This window comes from Macaca nemestrina, chromosome 1, assembly GCF_043159975.1.
Source record: "Macaca nemestrina isolate mMacNem1 chromosome 1, mMacNem.hap1, whole genome shotgun sequence".
Lineage (NCBI taxonomy): Eukaryota > Metazoa > Chordata > Mammalia > Primates > Cercopithecidae > Macaca > Macaca nemestrina.
The window spans coordinates 19,665,284-19,691,117 of NC_092125.1; the positions used below are offsets into that span (position 1 = coordinate 19,665,284).

The window sequence follows — 25,834 nt, forward strand, 5'->3', positions numbered from 1 at the left end:
TTGTTCAGGATCTGCCATCTGGTGCGAGGAGGGATGAAAGAAAATATGGGTAGGTCAGTGTACACCTGTTGCCACCGGTTCTTCCACATTTATAACATAGATGCCTAAGGTGATAGGAATTTAATCCAGCAACTTGAATTAGCAGGTGAGGATTCTACCACTGAACCACCAATGCCCAACAACTTAAATTGGATTTTAAGTGCTTGTTTGTTTATTTATTTAGAGACGGAGTTTCACTCTGTCACCCAGGCTGGAGTGCAGTGGCATGATCTCGGCTCACTGCAACCTCTGCCTCCTGGATTCAAGCAATTGTCCTGCCTCAGCCTTCTGAGTAGCTGGGACTACAGGCACATGCCGCCACACCTGGCTAATTTTTTGGATTTTTTAGTAGAGACGGGGTTTCACCGTGTTGCCCAGGCTGGTCTCGAACTCCTGAACTCTGGCAATCCGCCCACCTCAGACTCCCAAAGTACTGGGATTACAGGTGTGAGCCACCACACCCAGCCATGCTTTTATGTTTTTAAAGTAATTTTAGGCCGGGCGCGGTGGCTCAAGCCTGTAATCCCAGCACTTTGGGAGGCCGAGGCGGGTGGATCACGAGGTCAGGAGATCGAGACTATCCTGGCTAACATGGTGAAACCCCGTCTCTACTAAAAATACAAAAAACTAGCCGGGCGTGGTGGCGGGCGCCTGTAGTCTCAGCTACTTGGGAGGCTGAGGCGGGAGAATGGCGTGAACCCGGGAGGCGGAGCTTGCAGTGAGCCGAGATCACGCCACTGCACTCCAGCCTGGGAGACACAGCGAGACTCCATCTCAAAAAAAAAAAAAAAAAAGTAATTTTATACTTTTATAGAATCACTATCCAAAGTGATTCTATAATAAATCTACAAAGCAAGAAATTCTATTTTATTTATTAAGTAATAATTTTTATTTTGATTTCGGCTTAGAAGGGCATACTAGGGGTAAAAACCCCACTGATTCTAAGTACATTCTCTTCTAAAATGAAGTCAGAAGTACTGTATGAAGAAAAGCAAAACCTAACCATTTTCAAGTTTACAATTCAGTGGTGTTTAGTACATTCACAATGCTGTGCAACCACTACCTCCATCTACCTCTCAAACAGTTTCATCACTGAAAAGAAAACCAATACTCATTAAGCAGTCTATCTACATTACTTCCTCCTGCCAGCTCCTGGCAACCACAGTTTGCTTTCTGTCTTTATGTATTTACTTATTGTAGATATTTCATATAAAAGGAATCACACAATATATGTCCTTTTGTGCCTGGCTTCTTACACTTAGCATAGTATTTTCAAAGTTCATCTACATTGTAGCACGTATCAGTATGTCATTCCTTTTTTTCTTTTATTTTTTTTTAATTTTTTCCCGAGACAGGGGCTTGCTCTGTCACCCAGGCTGGAGTACAGTAGTGCAGCCTTGACCTCCTGGGCTCAAGCAGTCCTCTCACCTCAGCCCCCTGAGTAGCTGGGACTTACAGGCATGTGCCACCATGCCTGGCTAGCTTTTGTATTTTTTGTAGAGACAGAGTTTCACCATGTTTCCCAGGCTAGTCTTGAACTTCTGGGCTCAAGCAGTCTGCCCGCCTCTGCCTCCCAGAGTGTTGGGATGACAGGCATGAGCCACCACTACTGGGCTAGTGGGTCGTTCCTTTTTATGGTTGAATATTACATTGTAAAGAGAGATCACATTTTGTTTATCCAGGGCCGTTGTGCTTTTGTTCTTCGGAGTCAAAGCTCTTTACTATGTTAAACTACTTTTGACTGTTTCCCTTTACTTCTTTTTTGTTTTGTTTTGTTTTGTTTTGTTTTGTTTTGTTTTGTTTTAGAGACAGGATCTCACTTTGTCTCCAGGAGGGAGTGCAATGGCACAATCCTAGCCCACTGCAGCCTCGACCTCCTGGGCTCAAGTGATCCTTCTGCCTCAGCCTCCTGAGTAGCTAGGACTGCAGGCATACACAACCATACTCAGCTAATTATTAATTTTTTTTTTTTGTAGAGACAGGGTCTCGCTATGTTGTGTTGCCCAGGCTGGTCTCAAACTCCTGGGCTCAAGTGATTCTCCTGCCTTGGCCTCTCGAAGTGCTGGGATTATAGGTGTGTACCACCATGCTCAGCCTTAATTTTTTTCTTCTTCCTTTCTTCCCTCCCTCCCTTCTTTTTAAAAATTAATACCATTTTCAAAGTAGTTTTACGTTCATAGCAAAATTGTGTAGAGAAAGGGGTGCATACCCATGCCCCCATACACGCACAGCCTCCCTATTAACATCCCCTGCAGAGTGGTACATTTGATACAATTAATGACTCTACAGCCAGGGGCAGTGACTCACTTCTGTAATCCCAGCACTTTGCGAGGCTGAGGCGGGCAGATCACTTGAGGCCAGGAGTTCGAGACCAGCCTGGCCAACATGGCAAAACCCTGTCTCTACTAAAAATACAAAAATTAGCTGGGTGTGGTGGTGCATGCCTGTAATCCCAGCTACTTGGGAGGCTGAGGCAGGAGAATTGCTTGAACCTGGGAGGCAGAGGTTGCAGTGAGCTGAGATTGCGCCACTGCACTCCAGCCTGGGTGACAGAGTGAGACCCTGTCTCAAAAGAAGAAAAAAAGCCTACATTGACACAGCATTACACCCAAAGTCCACAGTTTACATTAGGGTTCACTCTTGGTGGTGTACATTCTATGCGTTTGGACAAATGCAAAATGACATGTATCCAACATTACTGTACCATAAAAGTATTTTCACTGCCCCAAAGATCCTCTGAGCTCTGTTTATTCATCACCCTTCTGAAACCCCTGACAACCACCGATGGTTTTTACTGTTTCCATGGTTATGCCTTTTCTAGAATGTCATATAGTTTTAATCATACAGTATGTAGCATTTGGTTGGCTCTTTTCATAGAAATATGCATTTAAGATTTCTCCATGTCTTTTTATGGCTTGATAGCTCATTTATTTTTAGCACTGAATAATATTCCATTGTGTGGATGTACAACAGTTTATTCGTTCACCTACTAAAGGACACTTGGCTGCTTCTAAGTTTTGGCAATGATGAATAAAGCTGCTATAAACATCCATGTGTAGGTTTTTGTGTAGATGGAAGTTTTCAGCTCATTTAGGCAAATACCAAGGAGTACAACTGCTTGATTGGATGGTAAGAATGTGTTCAGCTTAGCACAGTGGCAGTATCATAGGCACTGAGATTTATCCGAGGCATGATTACTGCTAATTGAAAACTTTTCCCAATACCCTGCTGTGATGACTTGCAACGTAGTCAGCATTGGCAAGGTGTTTTTGTTTTTGTTTTTGTTTTTGTTTTAAAAAAAAGGGAATCTCATTCTGTTGCCCAGGCTGGAGTGCAGTGGCACCATCTCGGCTCACTCCACCTCCCAGGTTCAAGGAATTCTTGTGCCTCAGCCTCCCAAATAGCTAGGATTACAGGCATCCGCCACCATGCCTGACTTTTTTTTTTTTTTTTTTGAGATGGAGTCTCGCTCTGTCACCCCGTCTAGAGTGTAATGGCGCAGTCTCGGCCACTGCAACCTCCACCTCCCAGGTTCTAGCGATTCTCCAGCCTCAGCCTCCTGAGTAGCTGGGACTACAGTTGTGTGCCACCACGTCCAGCTATTTTTTTTTATTATTATTATTTTTAGTAGAGAAGGGGTTTCACCATGTTGGCCAGGCTGTTTCGAACTCTGACCTCAAGTGATCCACCCACCTCGGCCTCTGAAAGTCCTGGGATTACAGGCATGAGCCACCCGCGCCTGGTCTAATTTTTGTTTTTTTGTTTTTTTGTTTTTTTCAGTAGAGACAGGGTTTTACCGTGTTGGCCAGGCTGATCTTGAATTCCTGGCCTCAAGTGATCTGCCTACCTTGGCCTCCCAAAGTGCTGGGATTACAGGTGTGAGCCACCGCACCCGACCAGCATTGGCAATTTTTGACATCTCTATGGAGACTGAATGAATTTCTTACAAAAAAAATTTTTAGTTTTGTAAGAAACTCCCAAACTGCCTTGCAAAGTGTGTGTCCCATTTGCATCCCCACCAGCAAGAAATGAGAGTTCTTGTTGCTCCATGTCCACCCCAGCATTTGGTGGCATCGATGTTCTAGCTTTTAGCCATTCTGATAGATGCATGATATTTCATTGTTGTTTTAGTTTGCATTTCCCTGGTGACATATGATGTTGAGCATCTGTTCATATGCTTATTTGTTCTCTGTATATCTTCTCTGGTGAGTTGTCTGTTCAGGACTTTTGACCATTTTAAAATAAGTCTTCATGTTTCCGTATTGTTGCGTTTTAAGAGTTCTTTGTAAATTTTGGGTAGCAGTCCTTTATTGGATAGGTCTTTTACAGATATTTTCTCCCAGTTTGTGGCTGGTCCTCTTCTTTTCGCATTGTCTTTTGCAAAGCATACATTTTTAATTTTAATGAAGTCCACCTTCTTTCTTTCATGGATTGTACCTTTGGTATTGTATCTAAAAAGTCATCACCAAATTCAAGGTCATCTACACTTGCTCCTGTGTTGCCTTCTAGGAGTTTATTGTTTTGTGTTTTATATTAGGTCTGTAATTCACTCTAACTTAGTTTTTGGGAAAGGTGTAAGGTCTGTGTCTAGATTCCTTATTTGCATGTGGATGTTCAGTTGTTCTAGAACCATTTGTTAAAAAGACAATACATATATTGCCGTTGCATCTCCATTGTATTGCCTTTACTTCTTTGTCAAAAATCAGTTGACTATTTGTGAGGTCCTATTTTTGCCAAATGCATTTTTAATTTAGCCTAAACATTTTAGTCCATTGTATCTTGTATAAATATTCATACCATAGAATATTCGAATTGTTTTTTTTTTTTTTTTTTCAGTATCCTCACTGAGGGAAAATGTTACAAATATATGTCCTCACATTTGATGTAGACCATTGCATTTGGGTTTTAATTGTTAAATAACAGTTCAGGCCGGGCATGGTGACTCACACCTATAATCCCAGCACTTTGGGAGGCTGAGGCGGGTGCATCAATTGAGGTCGGGAGTTCGAGACCAGCCTGGCCAACACGGTGAAACCCCGTCTCTACTAAAAATACAAAGATTAGCCAGGCATGGTGGGGGATGCCTGTAATCCCAGCAACTCGGGAGGCAGAGGTTGCAGTGAGTAGAGATTACACCATAGCAGAGCAAGACTCCCTCTCAAAAAAAAAAAAAAAATCATGGTTCAAAGCTGACTTTAAAAAGTGATCGCTAGAGGCCAAGGAAGGAGACGCACATTTGTAATCCCAGCACTTTGCGAGGCCAAGGCAGGAGTGTTGCTGGAGCCCAGGAGTTGAAGACCAGCCTATGCAACACAGTGAGGCCCTGTCTCCACAAAAAAAATAAAAATAAAGAGATTGCTGGAACGTTTAACATTAACCAAATTTATTTCAGTGTTTGCTACTGTGAAAGTCTTTTTTTTTTTTTTTTTTTTTTGAGACAGGGTCTCGCTCTGTTGCCCTGAGTGCTGCCAGAGTGCCGGGGTGCAGTAATACCTCATTGCAGCCTTAACCTCTTGGACTCAAGTGATCCTCCCGCCTCAGCCTCCCAAGTAATTAGGAATATAGGCACATGCTACCAGGCCTGGCCTTAAAATTATTTTTTGTAGAAACAGGGTTGTCTCTGTGTTGCCCAGGGTGGTGTTGAACTCCTGGGCTCTAGCAGTCCTCCCACCTTGGCCTCCCAAAGTGTTGAGATTACAGCCAGGAACCACTTTGCCTGGCCTCATTTTTATTTTATTTATTTATTTATTTATTTTACATAACATAACATTGTATTAGGTATTATAAGTAATCTAGAGATTACTTGAAGTATATGGGAGAATGTGAGTAGCTTATCAAAGTTGTATTTATTGATCGCCTGAAGGTGAGGTATTATTTTGTGGATTTGTCTTTAAAATCAACATTGAAGTATTTTGTATTTTTTTAAATTATGAGATAGCATTACAGTTAAATTGCTATGCTTTTAACTAGGTAGACTTCCTCTGCAGCATTACGATTTTAATCCAGTGGTTGATGAGTATGACTATATATGTTTTTCAATCCCTGATCAAACATTAAATCCTTATTAGAAATCAGTGAAATGTGGCTGGGCGCAGTGGCTCATGCCTATAATCCCACACTTTGGGAGGCTGAGAGGGGTGGATCACCTAAGGTCAGGAGTTTGAGAGCAGCCTGGCCAATATGGCGAAACCCCATCTCTACTAAAAATAAAAAAATTAGCCAGGCCTGGTGGTGTGCGCCTGTAATCCCAGCTACTCGGGAGGCTGAGGCAGGAAAATCACTTGAACCAGGGAGATAGAGATTGCAGTGAGCCAAGATCGTGCCACTGCACTCCAGCCTGGGTGACAGAGTGAGACTCTGTCTCAAAAAAAAAAAAAAAAATCAATCAATAAATCAATCAATGAAACTGGAGGAGGAAAAGCCAAAGGAAAACTAGAGTATGAGGCAAGGGAATTTTGAGTATCAGTTCCCAGGAAGCTGCTTCAAGTTGTTTTTTGAAAATATTAATAACAGATTTCATATTAAAAGCAATCGTTGTCGCTCCTCTCGGAGGAGTGGTGGTCAGTGCCAGTGCCAGTGGTGGACATGTGTGTGGATTCTTCTTCTCATCCTCAGGTCTGAGCTCTTTCTACTCGGAGCTGATGAAAGGACTGGGTGCCGGGGGGCGCCTCTGGGAGCTCCTGGAGAGAGAGCCCAAGCTGCCTTTTAACGGTGGGTCTCAAAATGGGTTGTTTCTTTGCTAGGATTAAACAAATGTGGCTTCGAACAATGAAACCAGCTCTTCCCCTGCCTGCGAGGGAGTGAGGGATGAGCCACAATAAAGGTGTGGGTCCTGCTGCATGGCGGGCCGGGCAGGGGGGTGGTCAGGTTTTCTATGAGAAGGGGAGGGGCAGCTGCTGTGGCACTGTTGTGGGCCAGGATGCCCCTGGATGCATGGGCTGGCCATATAGTGTGCTGCCCTCTGTTCCCCTCCCTGCATCTGGGCATTACTGCCAAGGGCAGGATGGAAGTCATTGTGGCCCAGGGCTGTGACTAGGAAGGGTCCCGGCTAGTCCACCAAATTGATCTTCCCTAGTGATTCTGACATCTCTGTGGAGGGCTGGGGTGGGAGGAAGGGAGGAGGAATCAGACCTAAGAAAATATCTAAGTTTCTTGGCTTTTTGGGGTGGGGTAGGGGAGGCTGGTACTCGTTGGCTGGAGCCATCTCCTTCTTACCAGTGACTTCCCTGGAGCTGTAGGGTCTAGACCAACTAGCCAGGAATCAGGAGAAATGGCTGAGTAGTAACCACTCCCAACTGCTTATTGACTTCCTAGGACATTGTTAGGTAGCCCCAGGTCCATAAGTGAAAGCCAAATATTCTCCAATGTGATAGGCCTAGGAAATAGGCCCAACTGAGAGAGTTTGAGTGGTGTCTGCCAAAGCAGAGCAGGTGAACACCAGGGCAGAACAGACCTCTGACCCCCTCCAGTTCTGCAGCTGTTGTGCAGCGCTCCCCTATTCATCATAACTTTCAAAATGTTTATTCGGGGTAGGTAAAATAAATTGGAGCTACACAGAGGCAGTGGCATAGACAGAAGGCCATTGGGTTTGAAACCAGACTACAAGGGTGGATCTTAACTCCACTACTTGTTAGCTTAAGCAGGTTGTTGTCTGTGGTCTTCAGTGTCCTCATCAGCAAAATTGGAATCAATTTCTACCTTGCAGGGTTGTCAGGATCAAATAAGACCATCTATGTGAAGTACCTTGGATATAGTAGGTGCGGAGTTGGCATGTGGGAAGCATTTAGCCTGCTTCTGACTTGCCCTTTAAGAGCTCATATGCCAGGACTAGCTGTGATAGAGTCACCCATCCATTGCCAGATGAGTAGGAGAACCGAGTTCAGCTGTGAGTTTAATTTTTTGCTTTAAGTAATTAATATTCCATTTTATGTTTCAGAGGGGGTCATCTTAAATGAGAAAAGCTTCCAGGGTGCTTTGGAGTTTAAGAACGTGCATTTTGCCTATCCAGCTCGCCCAGAGGTGCCCATATTTCAGGATTTCAGCCTTTCCATTCCATCAGGATCTGTCACGGCACTGGTTGGCCCAAGTGGTTCAGGCAAATCAACAGTGCTTTCGCTCCTGTTGAGGTTGTACGACCCTGCTTCTGGTAAGTGGTTCACCACACTGTAGCACCAGCGGACTGTCCCGAGCTCTGCTCCCACTTTTGTGCCCTGGGAGATGCTCAAACCATGCAGATACCTTCTTTTGTGAGAGTACCTTCTTTTCTAAGTGCCAATGGAAAGAAACAGAAGGTGTCATTTGCAGGGGCATGACAGCTCATACAGAGGCCTTTAGAGCATTTTGTATATAATGTGTCCTACCTCTTCAAGCCCAGAGTGACTTCCCCAGTTCTACGTCCTCATCTCCCATGTGGGTATCTCCTCTGGACATGCCCTCTACTGGGAGCAGGTGGACGAGGCTGTGCTCAGCAGCCAGGAGAAGGTGCCGGGGCTGCTGCTGGACATCCCTACACACCAGCAGCACCCTGGAGAACCGCCGTTTGCCAGCGTGTGTGCTAGGCGCAGGAGTGATGGGGAGCTCCTGGAGAACCTCTGCCTTTGCCTGTGACCCATCGAGTGCTTATTATAACACAGTTAACTTGGCAATCAGTGATTTGCTTCTTTTTGTTTCACTGTGTCACCCAGGCTGGAGTGCAGTGGAGTGATCTCCGCTCACTGCAAGCTCCTCCTCCCAGGTTCACGCCATTCTCCTGCCTCAGCCTCCCGAGTAGCTGGGACTACAGGCGCCCATCACCACGCCCGGCTAATTTTTTGTATTTTTAGTAGAGTTGGGGTTTCACCATGTTAGCCAGAATGGTCTTGATCTCCTGACCTCGTGATCTGCCCGCCTCGGCCTCCCAAAGTGCTGGGATTACAGGTGTGAGCCCCCATGCCTGGCCAGTGATTCGCTTCTATGTGACTTTTCCATTGAAACTATTTTGAGCTAGTAGGGATTTTCGTAATGGATGATTTCTCTCATTCTGGTTTTTATTTTATTTTTAACGGGATTATAAGATCTTTAAGAGCAGAGATTGTCATGATTTTACTTCTTTATGTCTTCCCTGTAGTAGACAACAATATCAGCAAGCAAACAACTCTTAGTAAAAATCAAATCATGAATTTAGAAGAGTATTTTGGTTGGATGTGGAGCCCCACACCTGTAATTCCAACACTTTGGGAAGCTGAGGTGGGAGGATCACTTGAGGCCACAAGCTGGAGACCAGCCTGGGTAACATAATGAGACCCTGTCTCTATTTAAAAAAAAAAAAAAAATTCTTTAATTTAAAAAATGAAAAGAATGTTTTGTGTCTTTGTGCTTATGCTTTTTGGTTAAAATAATGTGAGAGCTGGTTACATGTCAGATAAATATATGACTTGCAAATCCTGACCCACGGAATCACCACCTGTGTTAAAATGGGGCTTACTACACTGTTTGCCTCTGGAATCACTTTCTTGACTCACCATTGACTTGCTATAAAATTTGGAGTTTAAAAAAATCCTAGTTAGCCAGGCACAGTAGTTCACACCCGTAATCTCAGCTCTTAGGAGGCAGAGGTGGGAGGATAGCTTGAGCCCAGGAGTTTGAGACCTGCCTGGGCAATATAGTGAGACCTTGTTCTCCACAAAAAGGAAAAAAAAAAAAAGACAAAAAAAATCCTATTTAGGTTGCTGTAATTTAAGTAAAAATACTGAGTCTCTAGTTTCTTCATCACAATGAATAAATCCAGGACAAAGCAAGCTGCAGTTAAATGTCTGCCACGTGTAGTCTATAGAGAGCTTTGTGCTTTTTCATCAAAGACCTCAAGTTTTTGCCAGTTTGTGAAACTTTCCCCCTGGCTCCTATAATTCCACAACATTAACTGAGAAGAAATGGCATTTCTTATGCTGTCACTGTTGTCATCATCCCCAAGTATTGTTGAGCACCCTCAATGTGAAGAATTACGTTACTGAAAGTCATAGAGATAGCGTCTGATTATTTAAAAGCTCTGCCATGGTATCGACCAGATTCTTAGTTGCAGACAACAGATTCCTCACCAACTAAGCTTATACAGAAAGGGATATTTTAAGTAGAATATAAGAGCTCAAAAATCACTGACAGGGGTGACAAAATAGATTCTAGATTGTACGTCCAGGACAGTTCCCAGAACTCCACCCCAGAACCAAGCCTTCAAGGTAGCTGCTGACACTGGCATGGTCAGGAAGCTGCAAATTTAGGCAGTTGCCATCATGAGTACCAGCTTCAGAACTGTGCCACCTCTGCCAGTATTCATGCCAGCAAGTGGACGCCTCATGGCTTGCCCCTCCCTTCTTAATTAAAGCTTTGCACAAGTGCATCTTATCGGTGGAATCCTAAGTCACTAGGGAGTTTTGGGAAAACTCCCTCCAACCTCCAGGGTACAGGAAGGCAAGCTGGACAGATGGACTAGGTGAGATAGTCATCCAGCTACTATAGGGAGGCAATAAGTTGGACAATCCAGAAAGACCCTTTTAGCTTTAAATTTCATGAAATACGTTAGTTTTAGAGTCCATCTGGAGATTTTCCGTACATTTTGATCTTTAAAAAATGAGTCTGGAATGTTCCCACCGGATCTTTTCTGTGTTGATCATCAGCCTCATCACACTCAGTGACTCTTCCTTTCCTCTCAACAAGGAACTATTAGTCTTGATGGCCATGACATCCGTCAGCTAAACCCAGTGTGGCTGAGGTCCAAGATTGGGACAGTGAGTCAGGTAAGAAGAGAGGCTTCCATTTCTATTTCACTTTCTTTTAAAATTATTTTTGTCTTTTGTTTTTTGTTGTTTTTTTTTTTTTGTCTCGAACGTCTCAAGAGAGAAGGAATGGAAGTCTTCGGGATGTATTAAGCTCATCTCACATGGCAGGTTGTTTAGGTTTGCAAGTAGCACTGTTTCCTGAAAACCCTAAACTCTTGAGCAAGAGTGAAGCATTGACTTGTTATTGAAAGCTGGAGACTGCCATTACTAGATAGTCTAGAGGATGGGGAGGAAATGATAGAAGATTTTATTGACTCTTTTTTAGCTTTTATTGATTCTTCCCCACTTCCCATTTTTATCACCAGCCACAGTCTACTATTCTGCATAATGCGTTTCAGGGAGAAGTGAGCAAAGACTGGAAAGAGCCAGAGTCCTCCCTGCAAAGAAGTTGCAGATTTCAAAGCAGAGTGTTAATGTAATGTGGTCACTTTGATAAGGCCATTTTCACAAGACCCTTTGGGGCAGGGAAATGTTGCTGCAGCTGTTTTAATTTTTATTGAACAGGCTGTGCACATAGCATACAAACCTGAGCCTCCCCCCATTTCTGAACCTCTCTTTGCAATTAGCTCATTCTCTCCTCACTCCACTTGGGTGAGGGCAGGTGGACAGTGATGGGTGCTCAGGAGTGTAGGGACATGAGTGGTGTATATTATTAGGGATGGAGAAAAGAGCCTGGAAGTTTGCTTATTTTTTAGGACTACTTTATACAGTTCTGTCAGAATTGTTTGTTTTGTTTTTTTTTTTTTGAGACGGAGTCTGGCTCTGTCGCCCAGGCTGGAGTACAGTGGCCGGATCTCAGCTCACTGCAAGCTCCGCCTCCCGGGTTCACGCCATTCTCCTGCCTCAGCCTCCCGCGTAGCTGGAACTACAGGCACCCGCCACCTCGCCCGGCTAATTTTTTGTATTTTTTTTAGTAGAGACGGGGTTTCACTGGGTTATCCAGGATGGTCTCGATCTCCTGACCTTATGATCCGCCCGTCTCGGCCTCCCAAAGTGCTGGGATTACAGGCTTGAGCCACCGCGCCCGGCAGAATTGTTTGTTTCTATCTGGTTTGTGTGTATTTCAAAAAGTAATGGATGGAGATGGATTCCCCACTTTGTCCTGAGTGGAAGGCAAGCAGCTGGAAAATGAAGGGGGACTCGGGGTCTCCTGGTGCCTCCTGATTCCTAAGGCAGGGGACTGACATTTATGAAGTTCCTACTATGTGCCAGGTGCCTCGCGGGCACCTGCTGTGAGGTCTCATTGCCTGCAGCATGGTGAGAACTACAGATGATAAAATCCTGTTTATGGCAAAACATAAATTTTAAAAAAGACTGCTAGGTCTCAATTTATTAGACATGTTGGAAGTCTGTTTGAAATTTGTGATATGTTTTATTTCCTATTTGTAGGAACCCATTTTGTTTTCTTGCTCAATCGCTGAGAACATTGCTTATGGTGCTGATGACCCTTCCTCTGTGACCGCTGAGGAAGTCCAGAGAGTGGCTGAAGTGGCCAATGCAGTGGCCTTCATCCGGAATTTCCCCCAAGGGTTCAACACTGTGGTTGGAGAAAAGGGTGTTCTCCTCTCAGGTGCATTTCTTTACTGCTTTGTAGCAAAATCTCTATATCCAAAGAACTTTTCACATGTTTCTTGTTTTGTTTTTTGTCTTTTTTTTTTTGAGACGGAGTCTTGCTCTGTCGCCCAGGCAGGAGTGCAGTGGCGCGATCTCGGCTCTCTGCAAGCTCCGCCTCCCGGGTTCATGCCATTTTCCTGCCTCAGCCTCCCGAGTAGCTGGGACCACAGGTGCCCACCACCAAGTCCAGCTAATGTTTTGTATTTTTAGTAGAGAAAGGGTTTCACTGCGTTAGCCAGGATGGTCTCAATCTCCTGACCTCATGATCCGCCCACCTTGGCCTCGCAAAGTGCTAGGATTACACGCATGAGCCACTGTGCCCGGCCCACATGTTTCTGTATTGCAGTATTATTTTCTAATTAGGTTTTCATCTTTAGAGTTTTTGAAATTAGCCTTACCACTTGCTCTCTTACATGTGGAAAACTCCCCAGTGTTTTTTTTCACTTTCTACCCCATATGTGTTCCAAAAATTCTGAGTAGTACTCAGCCACAGCAAGCTTTTTTTCATCTGGAAAAAAACAAAACAAAACAAAAAAACTGTGCTTTGCAACCTGAGACCCTCAAAAATTAAAGAAAATAAGATAAGAAGTGGCAGGATGATTTGCCCAGGGAGTCAGGGAATGTGCATCAGGAACAAAGCTGAAACTGAAAGAGTTATTTACTCCCTACATGCTAGACCAGGGTTTGACAAACTTTTCTTTAAAGAGCCAGAGAGTAAATATTGTGGGTTTTGTCCAGGCACGGTGGCTCACACCTGTAATCCCAGCACTTTGGGAGGCTGAGGCGGGTGGATCACTTGAGGTCAAGAGTTCAAGACTAGCCTGGTGAACATGGTGAAACCCTGTCTCTACTGAAAATACAAAAAGTTAGCTGGGTGTGGTGGTGGGTGCCTGTAATCCCAGCTACTCAGGAGGCTGAGGCATGAGAATTGCTTGAACCCAGGAGGCGGAGGTTGCAGTGAGCCGAGATCGTGCCATTACACTTCAGCGTGGGACACAGAGCAAGACTGTGTCTCAAAAAAAAAAAAAAAAAAGAATCATGGGTTTTATGGGCCACATATGATTGCTGTCACACATTCTTCTTTGTGTGTGTGTGTTTTTTTTAACAACTCTAAAAATGTAAAACACATTCTTAGCTTGAGGGCCGTGCAAAAACAAGCCATGGTTCAGGTCTGGCCTGTGGGCCATAATTTGCTAAGTGGACTCACAGCTGTAAGGCAAAGTGAGTGGTTCCCTGTGATGTCAGACCACACCTATCATTCTGGATCACATTATGGGTGCCGTATTTTGAGGAGAGAGAAGACTTACTTTGTATTTCTTTAAAGTGCAGAAATGGAACCAATGAGTAGAACTTAAAGAGAAATAAATTTTCAGCTAAACACTTTTTTTTTTTTTTTTTTGTCAATACAAATATTGAAAAGTTCCCTTGCAAGATAACAAGCTCCTGGCCGGGCACGGTGGCTCACGCCTGTAGTTCCAGCACTCTGGAAGGCCAAGACAGGCTGATTGCTTGAGCTCAGTAGTTCGAGACCAGCCTGGGCAACATGGTGAGACTCTCTCTCTACCAAAAATACAAAACAATAGCCAGGTGTGGTGGTATGCACCTATGGTCCCAGCTACTTAGGAGGCTGAGGTGGGAGTACTGCTTGAGCCCAGCGGGGCAGAGGTTGCAGTGAGCTGAGATGGCACCACTGCACTCCAACCTTAGTGACAGAGTGAGTGAGACCCTGTCTTAAAAAGAAAAAAAAAAAAAAAAACTCCTTGTCTCTGCTTGAGCAGAGGGTGGGTGCCTCTTTGCCACAGTGAAGGCTGGCAGATTAGATTAAAACAGTAGTCTTGGCCGGGCGCGGTGGCTCAAGCCTGTAATCCCAGCACTTTGGGAGGCCGAGGCGGGCGGATCACAAGGTCAGGAGATCGAGACCATCCTGGCTGACACGGTGAAACCCCGTCTCTACTAAAAAAATACAAAAAACTAGCCGGGCGAGGTGGCGGGCGCCTGTAGTCCCAGCTACTGGGGAGGCTGAGGCAGGAGAATGGCGTGAACCCGGGAGGCGGAGCTTGCAGTGAGCTGAGATCCGGCCACTGCACTCCAGCCTGGGCGGCAGAGTGAGACTCCGTCTCAAAAAAAAAAAAAAAAAAAAAAAAAAAAAAAAAAAAAACAACAGTAGTCTTTTCCAGTGCTAAACTTTTCATTTGAAGTTAGACCACAGAAAATATAAAACAAAAGGGTTTAAGCTTATTGTATATGATTAAAAAACATACATAAGCAGTAGATGAAAAGGCATCTTTGATAGATCTGAGCTGTTCCAGGAGTAGAATTCCTCTCTGCTGTGTAAAAGTGAACTGCTACTCCATCTCTGGAATGTATCTGAGAAACGGGGCAGAAAACCAGTTTAAACTGCTCGTGGTGAAATTATTGAACATTGAAGTGTGAGGCTTGTCCCAAGAGCACATCACCTCCCTTGCAACAGATTCTGCATGTCTTTCCCTCTGGCAGGATCCTCCAGCTCTGTTTCTCAGTGAAGTAACCAGAGGTTCCAGTCTGCTCTTACTTTCTGGGAGGAAGACAGAGCACCTAGTAATAGATTCCCAGTGTGCTGACTGGCACCACAGATGACTCAGAGGGGACCTAAGCCATCAGCAGGCTGCTCTAAGGACGTACCTCAGGGCACTCAGGCATCCTCACCAATCAGAGGCTCGGGAGAGGGTTTTGCTCACTGCTCTCCTTGTGTGCACTGGTTTCCTGTTTGAGAGCAGCATTTAGCAGCACCACACACCTCAGATGTAGAGGATGAACCTCTCTTATAGGATATAAAATGATGTCCAGCAACTACTGTTGATAAGTATCTTCAGCCAATAAAATCAACCAAAAAGGAATGTTTTTTATCCCCAGAAGTGGAATTGGGTTTTATAAACAATGTAAGTTGGGAGGAGTGAGCGCTCTGAGACTTTCCAAGTGTGACTTAGGAGTAGCATCCCTGGAGAAGAGGAGGGAGGATGGGGTGAGACAAAGATAGGGAGGGAATCAACACAGATCCTGCTGACTCAACTCCATCCCACCTTCTCCCACACCTACTTCCAGTTTGTTCCCTCACTTTTAGTAGAATTTGAACTTAAAAAGACAGGGAGGATTAGAGTGGCCTACTGTAATTTTCAGTGTCATACATACACACATACTACTATTTGTTCCTCTAGAGGAGGGGAAAAAAAGAACATCATAAAGAATAAGCGCTATGTTAGCTGGGCATGGTGGCACTGCCTGTAGTCCCAGGTACTGGGGAGGCTGAGGCAGGAGAATCACGTGAGCCCAGGAGTGAAAGGTTGCAGTGAGCCATGATTGCACTACTGCACTCCACCTGGAAGACAGAGCAAGACTCTTATCTCAAAACATAAAAATAAAAAATAAAAAATAACTGCTATAATGTGGGAATGTTAGAATTACCAGTCTCAGCACCATTGATGTCCTTTGCTCCTAGACATTTCAAGTGTACTTTGGAAACCTACAAATATCTTGAGTTTCTGGCTTCCTTGCTACATTGGATATTCTGCTAGGGAGGAAGTATGTGTAGCGATGAACAGCGTAGATCTTTACATGCTTTTAAGAGCATACCCCTTGCACTGTGTAGGTTCAGATCTCGGTTCCATTACTTACCAACTGTGAGATCTTGGTCATGTTACTTTGTATCTCAGTTTATCATCTGTAAAATGGGAAAAATTATAGGGTCTATCGCATAGGATATTTTAAAAGATTAGCCAGGCACAGTGGCTCACAATCTCAGCACTTTGGGAGACCAAGGCAGGAGGATCTCTTGAGTCCAGGAGTTTGTCACCAGCCTGGGCAACAGAGCAAGACCGTCTCTACAAAAAATTTTAAAAATTAGCCAGGTGTGGTGGTATGGGCCTGTGGTCCCAGCTACTCAGGAGGCTGAGGCGGGAGGATCACTTGAGCCCAGGAGATTAAGCTACAATGAGCTGTGTTCATGCTGTTGCACTCCAATTGGGTGACAGAGCAAGACCTTGTTTGAAATTATTTAAAATAAAAACATTAAATGAGATAAATGCATGCAGTGCATATAGAAAATGCCTGGTATTGGCTGGGCACTGTGGCTCCCACCTATAATCCCAGCACTTTGGGAGGCTGAGGTGGGCGAAATGCTTGAGCCCAGGAGCTTGAAACCAGCCTGGGCAACATGGCAAAATCCCATCTTTACCACAAATTAGCCAGGTGTGTTGGTGCACACCTGTAGTCTCAGCTACTTGGAAGGCTGAGGTGGGAGGATCACCTGAGCCCAGGAGATTGAGGCTGCAGTGAGCAGTGATCACGCCACTGCACTCCAGCATGTGTGACAGAGCAAGACCCTGTCTCAAAAATAAAGAAAAGAAAATACCTGGTATATAGGAAGTCCTCAACAAATGTTGGCTATGATAATAATTGTTATTATTAATTTTGGGATTGATATATTTTAAACCTATATTTTAAAATAAGTTTCTGGTCTATCTGTGTCAGCTATGACTAGAAGAAGCTTACCTTCAAATTGCTATATGGTTTATCATAAAAGCCTATTACTAAGATTTTTTGTTAAGGCTTTCTTTTTTTGAATATTGTCTTTGTCAGGTGGGCAGAAACAGCGGATTGCAATTGCCCGTGCTCTGCTAAAGGTAAGCCTGAAGCAACTTGGATGTTTTTAAAATTAGGGATTATTTTTATTAAGGACCTTGTAATTTGTAATTTAGTATTTATCTTCTTCCTTTTCTTGTTTTTTTTTTCTTGGAGGGGGAGGGTGACAGTTCTGGTGAAAGGTAAATTAGTGTAGTATATTGTCCAAAGTTAAGAAGTGTTTCTTAGGTATCATGAGCCCAGTACTGTGCTAAGGTTGTTGGAGGTAGAAGAATGTTAACACATGGACCCTGCATCAAGAAGCATACACTCTAGCCAGTGAAACAGTGATTATTAATGCAAAATATAAAACAGCACAAGTATGCATATTTGTACAATCTGTAATCAGCTGCTAAAATGAATAGTACAGACTCGAAGTACTTAGGCAAGATTCCTAGAAGGAAAGGGAAGAGCCATTTTAGCTGAAAGGCAGGCATTCTCTTTTTAAGGAAGCAATAGCCTTCCCTTTGTTATACAACTGTTCTCCTCAGACTTATAGGTGATTTTTTTTTTTAAAGCAGCTTTACTGAAGTGGAATTTACATACGTAAAATTCATTTATTTTAAATGTACTTTCCAGTGACTTTTAGTAAAGTTGCAGAGTTGGTTGCACACAAAGTCCCGTTTCAGAACATTTCCGTCACCCTAAAAAGATCTCTCGTGCCCACTTGCAGTCGTTCCTTGTTTCCAGCCCCAGGATGCCACGAATCTACTTTCTCTCTGTCTAGATTTGCTTTTCCAAACATTTCAGATAAATGGAATCAGACAATATATGGTTTTTGGCATCTCGCTTCTTTCACTTAGTACAGATGGAGTGTTTTTGAGATTTCTCCAATTTGTAGCTTGTATCAGTACTTTATTCCCTTCTACTGTTGAGTAGTATGGATGGATCTCTATTTGTTGATTTGTTCACCAGCTGATGAACGCTTGGGTCATTTCCAGTTTGGGGCTATTGTGAATAATATATGAAGGATAGTAGCCACCTTTTTGTGAGGGTGTGTGTTTTCATTTGCAAAGCTAAGCTAGGATTGTAATGTTTTATCGACATCAGATTAGTGTTGTGTTTTTTTTTTATCTTACGTGTTAGCTTTTTTTTTTTTTTTTTGAGACAGAGAGTCTCGTTCTATCACCCAGTCTGGAGTGCAATGGTACGATCTCAGCTCACTGCAACCTCTGCCTCCCAGGTTGCAAGTGATACTCACGCCTCAGCCTCCCAAGTAGCTGGGATCACAGACGCATGCCACCACACCAGGCTGATTTTTGTATTTTTAGTGGAGATGGGTTTCACCATGTTGGCCAGGCTGGTCTCAAACTCCTGACCTCAAGTGATCCACCTGCCTCGGCCTCCCAAAGTTAATTATTTTTAAATTATAAGCAGGACCTTGAAAGTTATAGACTGTATCTTTCTAATTTTATTTTTATCTTATTAATTTTTAAATTTGTGACAGGGTCTCATTCTGTCACCCAGGCTGGAGTGCAGTGGTGTGATCATGGCTTACTGTAGCCTTGACCTCCTGGGCTTCAGTGATGTTCCTGTCTCAGCCTCCCGGGGAGCTAGGACTATAGGTGCATACCATACCAAACTCAGCTAATTAAAAAAACATTTTTTTTTTGGTAGGGATGGGGTCTTGCTATTTTGCCCAGGCTGGTCTTGAACTCCTGGGCTCAAGCAGTCCTCCCCTCTTAGCCTGCCAGAGTGCTGGGAGTACAGGTGTGAGCCACCATACCCAGCCTTACTCATTTTATTTATTTATTTATTTATTTACTTATTTATTTATTTTCTGAGACAGAGTCTCAGTCTGTCACCCAGGCTGGAGTGCAGTGGTGTAAGCTTGGCTCACTGCAACCTCCACTTCCCAGATTCAAGCGATTCCCCTGTCTCAGCATCCTGAGTAGCTGGGATTACAGGCACGCGCCACCAGGCCGGCTAATTTTTTTGTATTTTTAGTAGAGACGGGGTTTCGCCATGTTGGCCAGGCTAGTCCCAAACTCCTGACCTCAGGTGATCCACCTGCCTCGGCCTCCCAAAGTGCTGGGATTACAGTTGTGAGCCACCAGGCCCGGCCACCTTACTCATTTTAGATTCCCATCTCACTGACCAGCAGGATAAAACTGTGCTATAAACGATAGCTGGTCTAGTGGTTACTCTGATGATCATTTAAAATAGTCCCTAATTCTTTCATTTATGTACTTATCCCAGACACTTAATACTTTGTGGAGTTTTTTATAACAGTTTGAGATATAATTCACATACTACATAATTTGCCCATTTAAAAAAAATATAATTCATTGGTTTTTAGTTTATTCAGTGTTGTGCATCCATCATCTCAATTTTAGAACATTTTCATCACCCCCCCAGGGACCCTCTACTCTTTAGCAGCCATGCAGCTCCCCTTCTTTATTTCCTGCATTGAACCCAGCCCCAAGTATCCACCAATCTGTAGAAGTGCCTGTTGTGGGCCGGGCGCAGTGGCTCAAGCCTGTAATCCCAGCACTTTGGGAGGCCGAGGCGGGCGGATCACGAGGTCAGGAGATCGAGACCATCCTGGCTAACACGGTGAAACCCCGTCTCTACTAAAAAATACAAAAAACTAGCCGGGCGAGGTGGCGGGCGCCTGTAGTCCCAGCTACACAGGAGGCTGAGGCAGGAGAATGGCGTAAACCCGGGAGGCGGAGCTTGCAGTGAGCTGAGATCCGGCCACTGCACACCAGCCGGGGCGACAGAGTGAGACTCTGTCTCAAAAAAAAAAAAAAAAAAAAAAAAAGAAGTGCCTGTTGTGGACATTTCATATAAGTGAACTCATACAGTGTGTGATCCTTTGTGTCTGGCTTCTTTTACTTAGCATAAGTTTCCAAGGCTCATCCACATTGTAGCATGTGTCAGAATTTTATTCCTTTTTATTGCTGAGAGTTTGTGTTTTCCAATAAAATTGTTTTATCTTTTCCTTTTTTTTTCCTTCTTCAGAATCCCAAAATTCTTCTCCTAGATGAAGCAACCAGGTGAGGATATCTTAATAATATATGCGATTATGTGTATTAAACCAAATTCTTCTTCACCAAAACATTTTAATTCTGTCCCTCAAAGTGATACAACTGAAAATGCTTTTTTTCCCCCTTTACTTTAAAGTGAGGGAGGCTGAATTAATAGTGACAGTTGAAAAGGAGTGGGCAGTCTGAGTCCTAGTTGAGGGTTCTAGGTCCACTTCAGACATGGTTGCCATCAATCCCAATCACTCTGTAAGCCGTAACTGTGCAGAATGCTTTTCTCCTTATATTACAGTATAGTTTTATGGAGATCCGAGAGTCCCAAACAATTGAAATTTTGATCACAGTAAAAATTCATTGCTCAGGAAGGGCTGCAGTGTGTGTATCAGGAAGCACATGAGCCTGTAGTGTAGGTGTCACTGACGTCTTTGCTTTCTCGCGTGTGCTCCTGAGTCAGTGCGCTAGATGCTGAAAATGAGCACCTTGTTCAAGAAGCTCTAGATCGACTGATGGATGGAAGAACGGTGTTAGTTATTGCCCATCGTCTCTCCACCATTAAGAATGCTAATATGGTTGCTGTTCTTGACCAAGGAAAAATTACTGAATATGGAAAACATGAAGAGCTGCTTTCAAAACCAAATGGGATATACAGAAAACTAATGAACAAACAAAGTTTTATTTCAGCATAAGGAAACAATTACTGGTAAACAACATGAAAGACTTTAATGCAAAACAGTGTTACAGAAAAAAAAAAGAGACTGTATGAAATACGTAAACCATATATCAAGTTATTTGAAAAATACCTATTTTTTTTCAAAGTGTGTAAAATATTGTTTTGAAATGTACCTGTTCTCAAGATCTTTTTATTCAGAGTTTTAAAAATTGTAACTTTTTAAATGTCTATAGCACTGAAGTTATTTTCAGGTTCTGTATTTTCTTTTATTGTGGAATACTTTAATCAATATAGCATGGCACCTCATTTTCTTTTGCCTACTGTTAAAGATTAAAGCTATTGTCAAATGACAACTTTAAAAAGGGAATTATAAATAAAAAGCCTGATTATTTTAGGCCAGTTTACCAATCACTGTGTAATTCTTCTGGTAGTATTCTACCTACTTTTGAGTCTAATTTTACTAGATAAGAGTAATGGAAAATGAAAATTTAACCCTTTATTCTGATAATCTCATGAAGCAAACCTAACTCTTTAACATCAGCTGGAAAGAAGGGAACATTTCCATTGCCTGTCTCCTTTGTCTTCAAAGGTGTGAGAGTTGAGGAATATGTGTTCCTATGGGAACTATGTTTGAATATGTGCAGTTTTCAACATTGTGGCACATGAAAGCCTGACAAGTTTTTAAAAGGGCAGAAGCTTTATTTTTTGAACAGGAAAATGTATTTTTTAAATTCACATGTTTGTATGAGTACTTTTGGGAAGCAAGGCATGAACTACTAGGTATTATTAACAATGAATGATTTTTGCATTTAAGTTGTTTGAAGGCATGTATTTTGAAAAATATGTTACAAATTTATATTTTCAAGACAAATTGAATCTTATTTTGTAATACTTTTGGAATTTCATTAATAAGGCTAAAATCTGGGGAATATTTTCAGCCTTAAGAAATTTAAGTTTGGAAGTCCTTGCTATTCAACAGAATAACAAGAAAGCTTCAGAATGTATCACTCTCCTGAAAAGAAGATATTAAGAAGCCCTTTTATTTATGGTTATAGTTTTATTTATAGTCTCAAAATTCCTAAAGTAATGCTACAACCATTGAATTTGCCATATTTTGTATCAGTGCTGTTAATTTGCTGTTGCCTCAAGAAAAAGTGCTTTTTCTCCATTGATGAGGCTAGACCCTAAGAAGTAATTAAGTCAATGGAAATCGAATGGAAGTTTTCCCATGAACTAAGCATTTATCAGTTCCCTGATTAGACTGGAAGAAGAAACCACTATTTCATGAAAAGCATGGAATATTATATTCTTCATAATTAATAAAATTGATATGAATGAATGTAGTGTTCTTTGAATTAGTAAACAGTACAGCTGTGACGATCATTTTTAACAAGCTCTACTTGTGTTCTTTATAAAGTGTGATTTTCAGAAAGCAAACAAAACATAATTACAAGGTTGAATCTGAGGAAAATAATCCTTGTGCCATAGAAGTATTTACAAAATTGCATTTCATTGTTATGTTTTATTTTCTGATACATGATGTTCAATTATATCTTTAGGTAATATTTTATATCATAGATTAAAATTTATAGTGAACTTTATCTGTGTCTGTCACTTTTTTTTTTTTTAATGACCCCGGAACCAAAGATGCAGTCTGTCATTTCTTATAAAACTTCTCACTACATTGTTTCTTACTAGAATTTGGCTGTGGAGATTCAGGAATAAAGAAAAGACTAACATTACACATATAGAAAAACATGTTGTAATTAAAAGTTCCATTCATTCCTCCATATCAAGTTTGTTAATGTCATCACTTGTTTCCTACTTACAAATATTCTGTTGTTTCACTGCAGTAAATAAGTATCTCCTACCCACATCAGGGACAAGGCACTGTGCTGTGAAGTTGATGATAGATGAGGAAAGCACAGTTTCTGCCCTCAAGGAACTTCTAGTTTTGAAGGAGGGGTAAGGCAGGGGAAAACGAATAACAAGAATGCAGCTAGGCACCATAAAGAGGTGTAGTTGTAACACTGTGTTCTGGTATCACTTTTTTGTCTCCCGAGTGTTTGTATGTTACATTTGATACTTTGACAAGCCTGTAATTTAGACAAATATTTATCTTCCCCATTTCACAGAGGAGGAAATATGCATAGGCAAGTTGTGAATTCAGCATTAATGACATACACAGTTTCAGGCAAGAAGTGATGAAACAAGATATTAGTGAGATAGGCAGGGGCCAGCTCAAAGCTATGCTGAAAATACTACCTTTTGTCCTATTCCATGGAGAGCCTTTGAAGGTATATGTATCTTCATGTAAACAATTTAGAAAATAAGCAAAAAAGAAAATTTACCTGAAATCCCCCATGTGAAGATAAAATTTCACATTGTTGACTAGGTGTGGTGGCTCATGCCTGTAATCTCAGCACTTTGGGAGGCTGAGGCGGGTGGATCACGAGGCCAGGAGTTCGAGACCAGCCTGGCCAACATGGTGAAACCCCGTCTCTACTAAAGATACAAAAAATTAGCTGGGCGTGGTGGCAGGCACCTATAATCCCAGCTACTTGGGAGGCTGAGGCAGGAGAATTGCTTGAACCCGGGAGGCAGAAGTTGCAGTGAGCCGAGATCGCACCACTGCAGTTCAGCCTGGGTGATAGAGTGAGACTCCATTTCAAAAAGAAGAAAAGAAAATTTTCACATTTTTGAGCTCAGCATTTTGTTATATACCCTCCCAGGCTTGTCTCTACGTGCAAGGTCTCCCCTGACCCTGGGCCTGACAGGTTCTCAAAGAATAATCACAAGTTAAACCATTGTAGGTCATACCCTTGTTAAGTGCACTCTTATAAAAGTAGGGCTCCATTTTGGAAATTTTTTTTTTTTTTTTTTGAGACGGAGTCTCACTCTTACCCAGGCTGGAGTGCAGTGGCGCGATCTTGGCCACTGCAACCTCCGCCTCCTGGATTCGAGCGATTCTCTTGCCTCAGCCTCCCGAATAGCTGGGCCTACAGGCGTGCCCCACCATGCCCGGCTGCTTTTTGTATTTTTAGTTGAGAGGGTTTCACCATGTTGGCCAGGCTCATCTTGAACTCCTGAGCTCAAGCGATCCGCCTGCCTTAGCCTCCCAAAGTGCTGGGATTACAGGCGTGAGCCACCGCGCCCAGCCTGGTTTTAGTTTATTTTTGATAAGCTTTGGCAGTTTTATAAAATAAGATGAATTCCCGGCCAGGCGTGGTGGCTCACGCCTGTAATCCCAGCTACTCAGGAGGCTGAGGTAGGAGAATCGCTTGAACCTGGGAGGCAGAGGTTTTAGTGAGCCGGAGATCGCACCACTGCACTCCAGCCTGGGAGACAGAGTGAGACCTTGTCTCAAAAGTAAATAAATAAGTGAAAACCAGTACAAATGTTACAAAACAAATATAGATGAAATAATTATGTGAAAACTACATTGTAAATGTTCCTTTGGAGTGTATTTCTGAGGCATCATGGGGTTTTCCTGGTCATCTCTGTCCACTGAATTCATTCAATAAACATTTACTGAGCACATTTACTGAGCATCTTCGATTTTGCTAGGTCCTGTGCTAGGTGCCGACTGTGCCTCCCTCACAAAGCTAGTGCAAGGGTTGGCAAACAGCTGTTTTCGTATAGCCTGCAGGCTAAGTATAGTTTTTACAGTTTTAAATTGTTGGAAAAAATCGAGAGAAAAATATCTCATGACACATTAAAAATACGTGAAATTCGGCCAGGCGCGGTGGCTCACGCTTGTAATCCCAGCACTTTGGGAGGCCAAGGCGGGCGGTCACGAGGTTAGGAGTTCGAGACTATCCTGGCTAACGTGGTGAAACCCCGTCTCTACTAAAAAAAAAAAAAAAAAATACAAAAAATTAGTGGGGCATTGTGGCGACCGCCCGTATTCCCAAATACTCCGGAGGCTGAGGCAGGAGAATGGCGTGAACCCAGGAGGCAGAGCTTGCAGTGAGCCGAGATCACACCACTGCACTCCAGCCTGGGCAACAGAGCGAGACTCTGTCTCAAAAAAAAAAAAAATCATGAAATTCAAATTTCAGTGTCCATTAACAGCTTACTCCTTCTTGTACGAATTGTCTACGGCTGCTTTCACACTATAGCCACAAGGGGGAGGAGTTGTGACAGAGACTACATGGCGTACAAGCTGAGGTGCCTGACAGAAACCTCACTGATGCCAGAGATAGTGAAAAAATTCCGCACTACTTGAAGGACTTCTAAACCGCGCTGAAATTTAGAGCCATCTCAAAAAGTTCCATTGACAGGATTAGATGAGTGCCCTGAAAATGACTGGGTGTGTGTAATTTTCATATGTGTTCTTCATTGTTCCTGTGCCTCTCCATTTTCACACACTAATTACCATGCTGTGAGAATGGGAGTCTAGTAATTCCACCACATCGGCAGGGAATCATTCTGGCTGCTTTCCTGTTGTCGACTGCAGTTGTTAGTCCTACACAGATCAAAGTTTGATCTTAACTGCAAAGGTGATATTTTGGGAAGGACGTACAGAGGAGAGGCACATCTCCAAGTAGAACCACAAGTTGGCTGGGCGCCTCACACATACACACATGTCTACACTGGGGAGGTATTTTTCTATTTATTTTAATAAAATTTAAATGTGCTTATATTGCATGTAGGGGGAAAGAAATACCTTTTCTTCCCATCTTAGGTTCATAGCTAAGGCCCTTATAACAAAAACCAGATTCACAAGAGAAAAGCATGCAAACTTATTTAAAAGTTTAACATGACATAGGAGCCTTTGGAAATGAAGACCCAAACAAACAGGGAAACTTGTGCATTTTTATGCTTAGGTTTGATGAGTGGACAACATGCGGAAAGGTATGACTGGACAAAGGTCTGATCTAATGGTAATAACTGGGGGAACTTGGTAAAGCCTGTTTGTTCAGACTCTTCTCTGTGGCCCTGTGTCTTCAGAGATAAGGGTGTTTCTTTCCTCCAGGTATGGGGAAGGCATCTCTCAAATGAGGGTCTTATGACCTGCTTTAGGTGAGAAGGGTGGAAGAAGGTCAGAGAATGAT

At 42.9% G+C, this 25,834-nt stretch overlaps 1 protein-coding gene and 1 pseudogene across 1 annotated transcript in view; both read left to right on the top strand.

Moving 5' to 3' along the window:
* LOC105499184 (ATP binding cassette subfamily B member 10) overlaps positions 1–22,378 on the top strand; it is a 43,706-nt gene extending 21,328 nt beyond the window's left edge. Inside the window, exons 7-13 of the mRNA XM_071074568.1 lie at positions 6,655–6,750; positions 7,976–8,185; positions 10,729–10,808; positions 12,240–12,420; positions 17,079–17,122; positions 20,085–20,119; positions 20,562–22,378. Coding sequence (XP_070930669.1) covers positions 6,655–6,750; positions 7,976–8,185; positions 10,729–10,808; positions 12,240–12,420; positions 17,079–17,122; positions 20,085–20,119; positions 20,562–20,793 — 878 coding nt within the window. The 3' untranslated portion in view covers positions 20,794–22,378. The remainder of the gene's footprint in view (positions 1–6,654; positions 6,751–7,975; positions 8,186–10,728; positions 10,809–12,239; positions 12,421–17,078; positions 17,123–20,084; positions 20,120–20,561) is intronic.
* Positions 3,183–3,339, top strand: LOC112423154 (U4 spliceosomal RNA; annotated as a pseudogene).
* Positions 22,379–25,834: the final 3,456 nt, after the last annotated feature.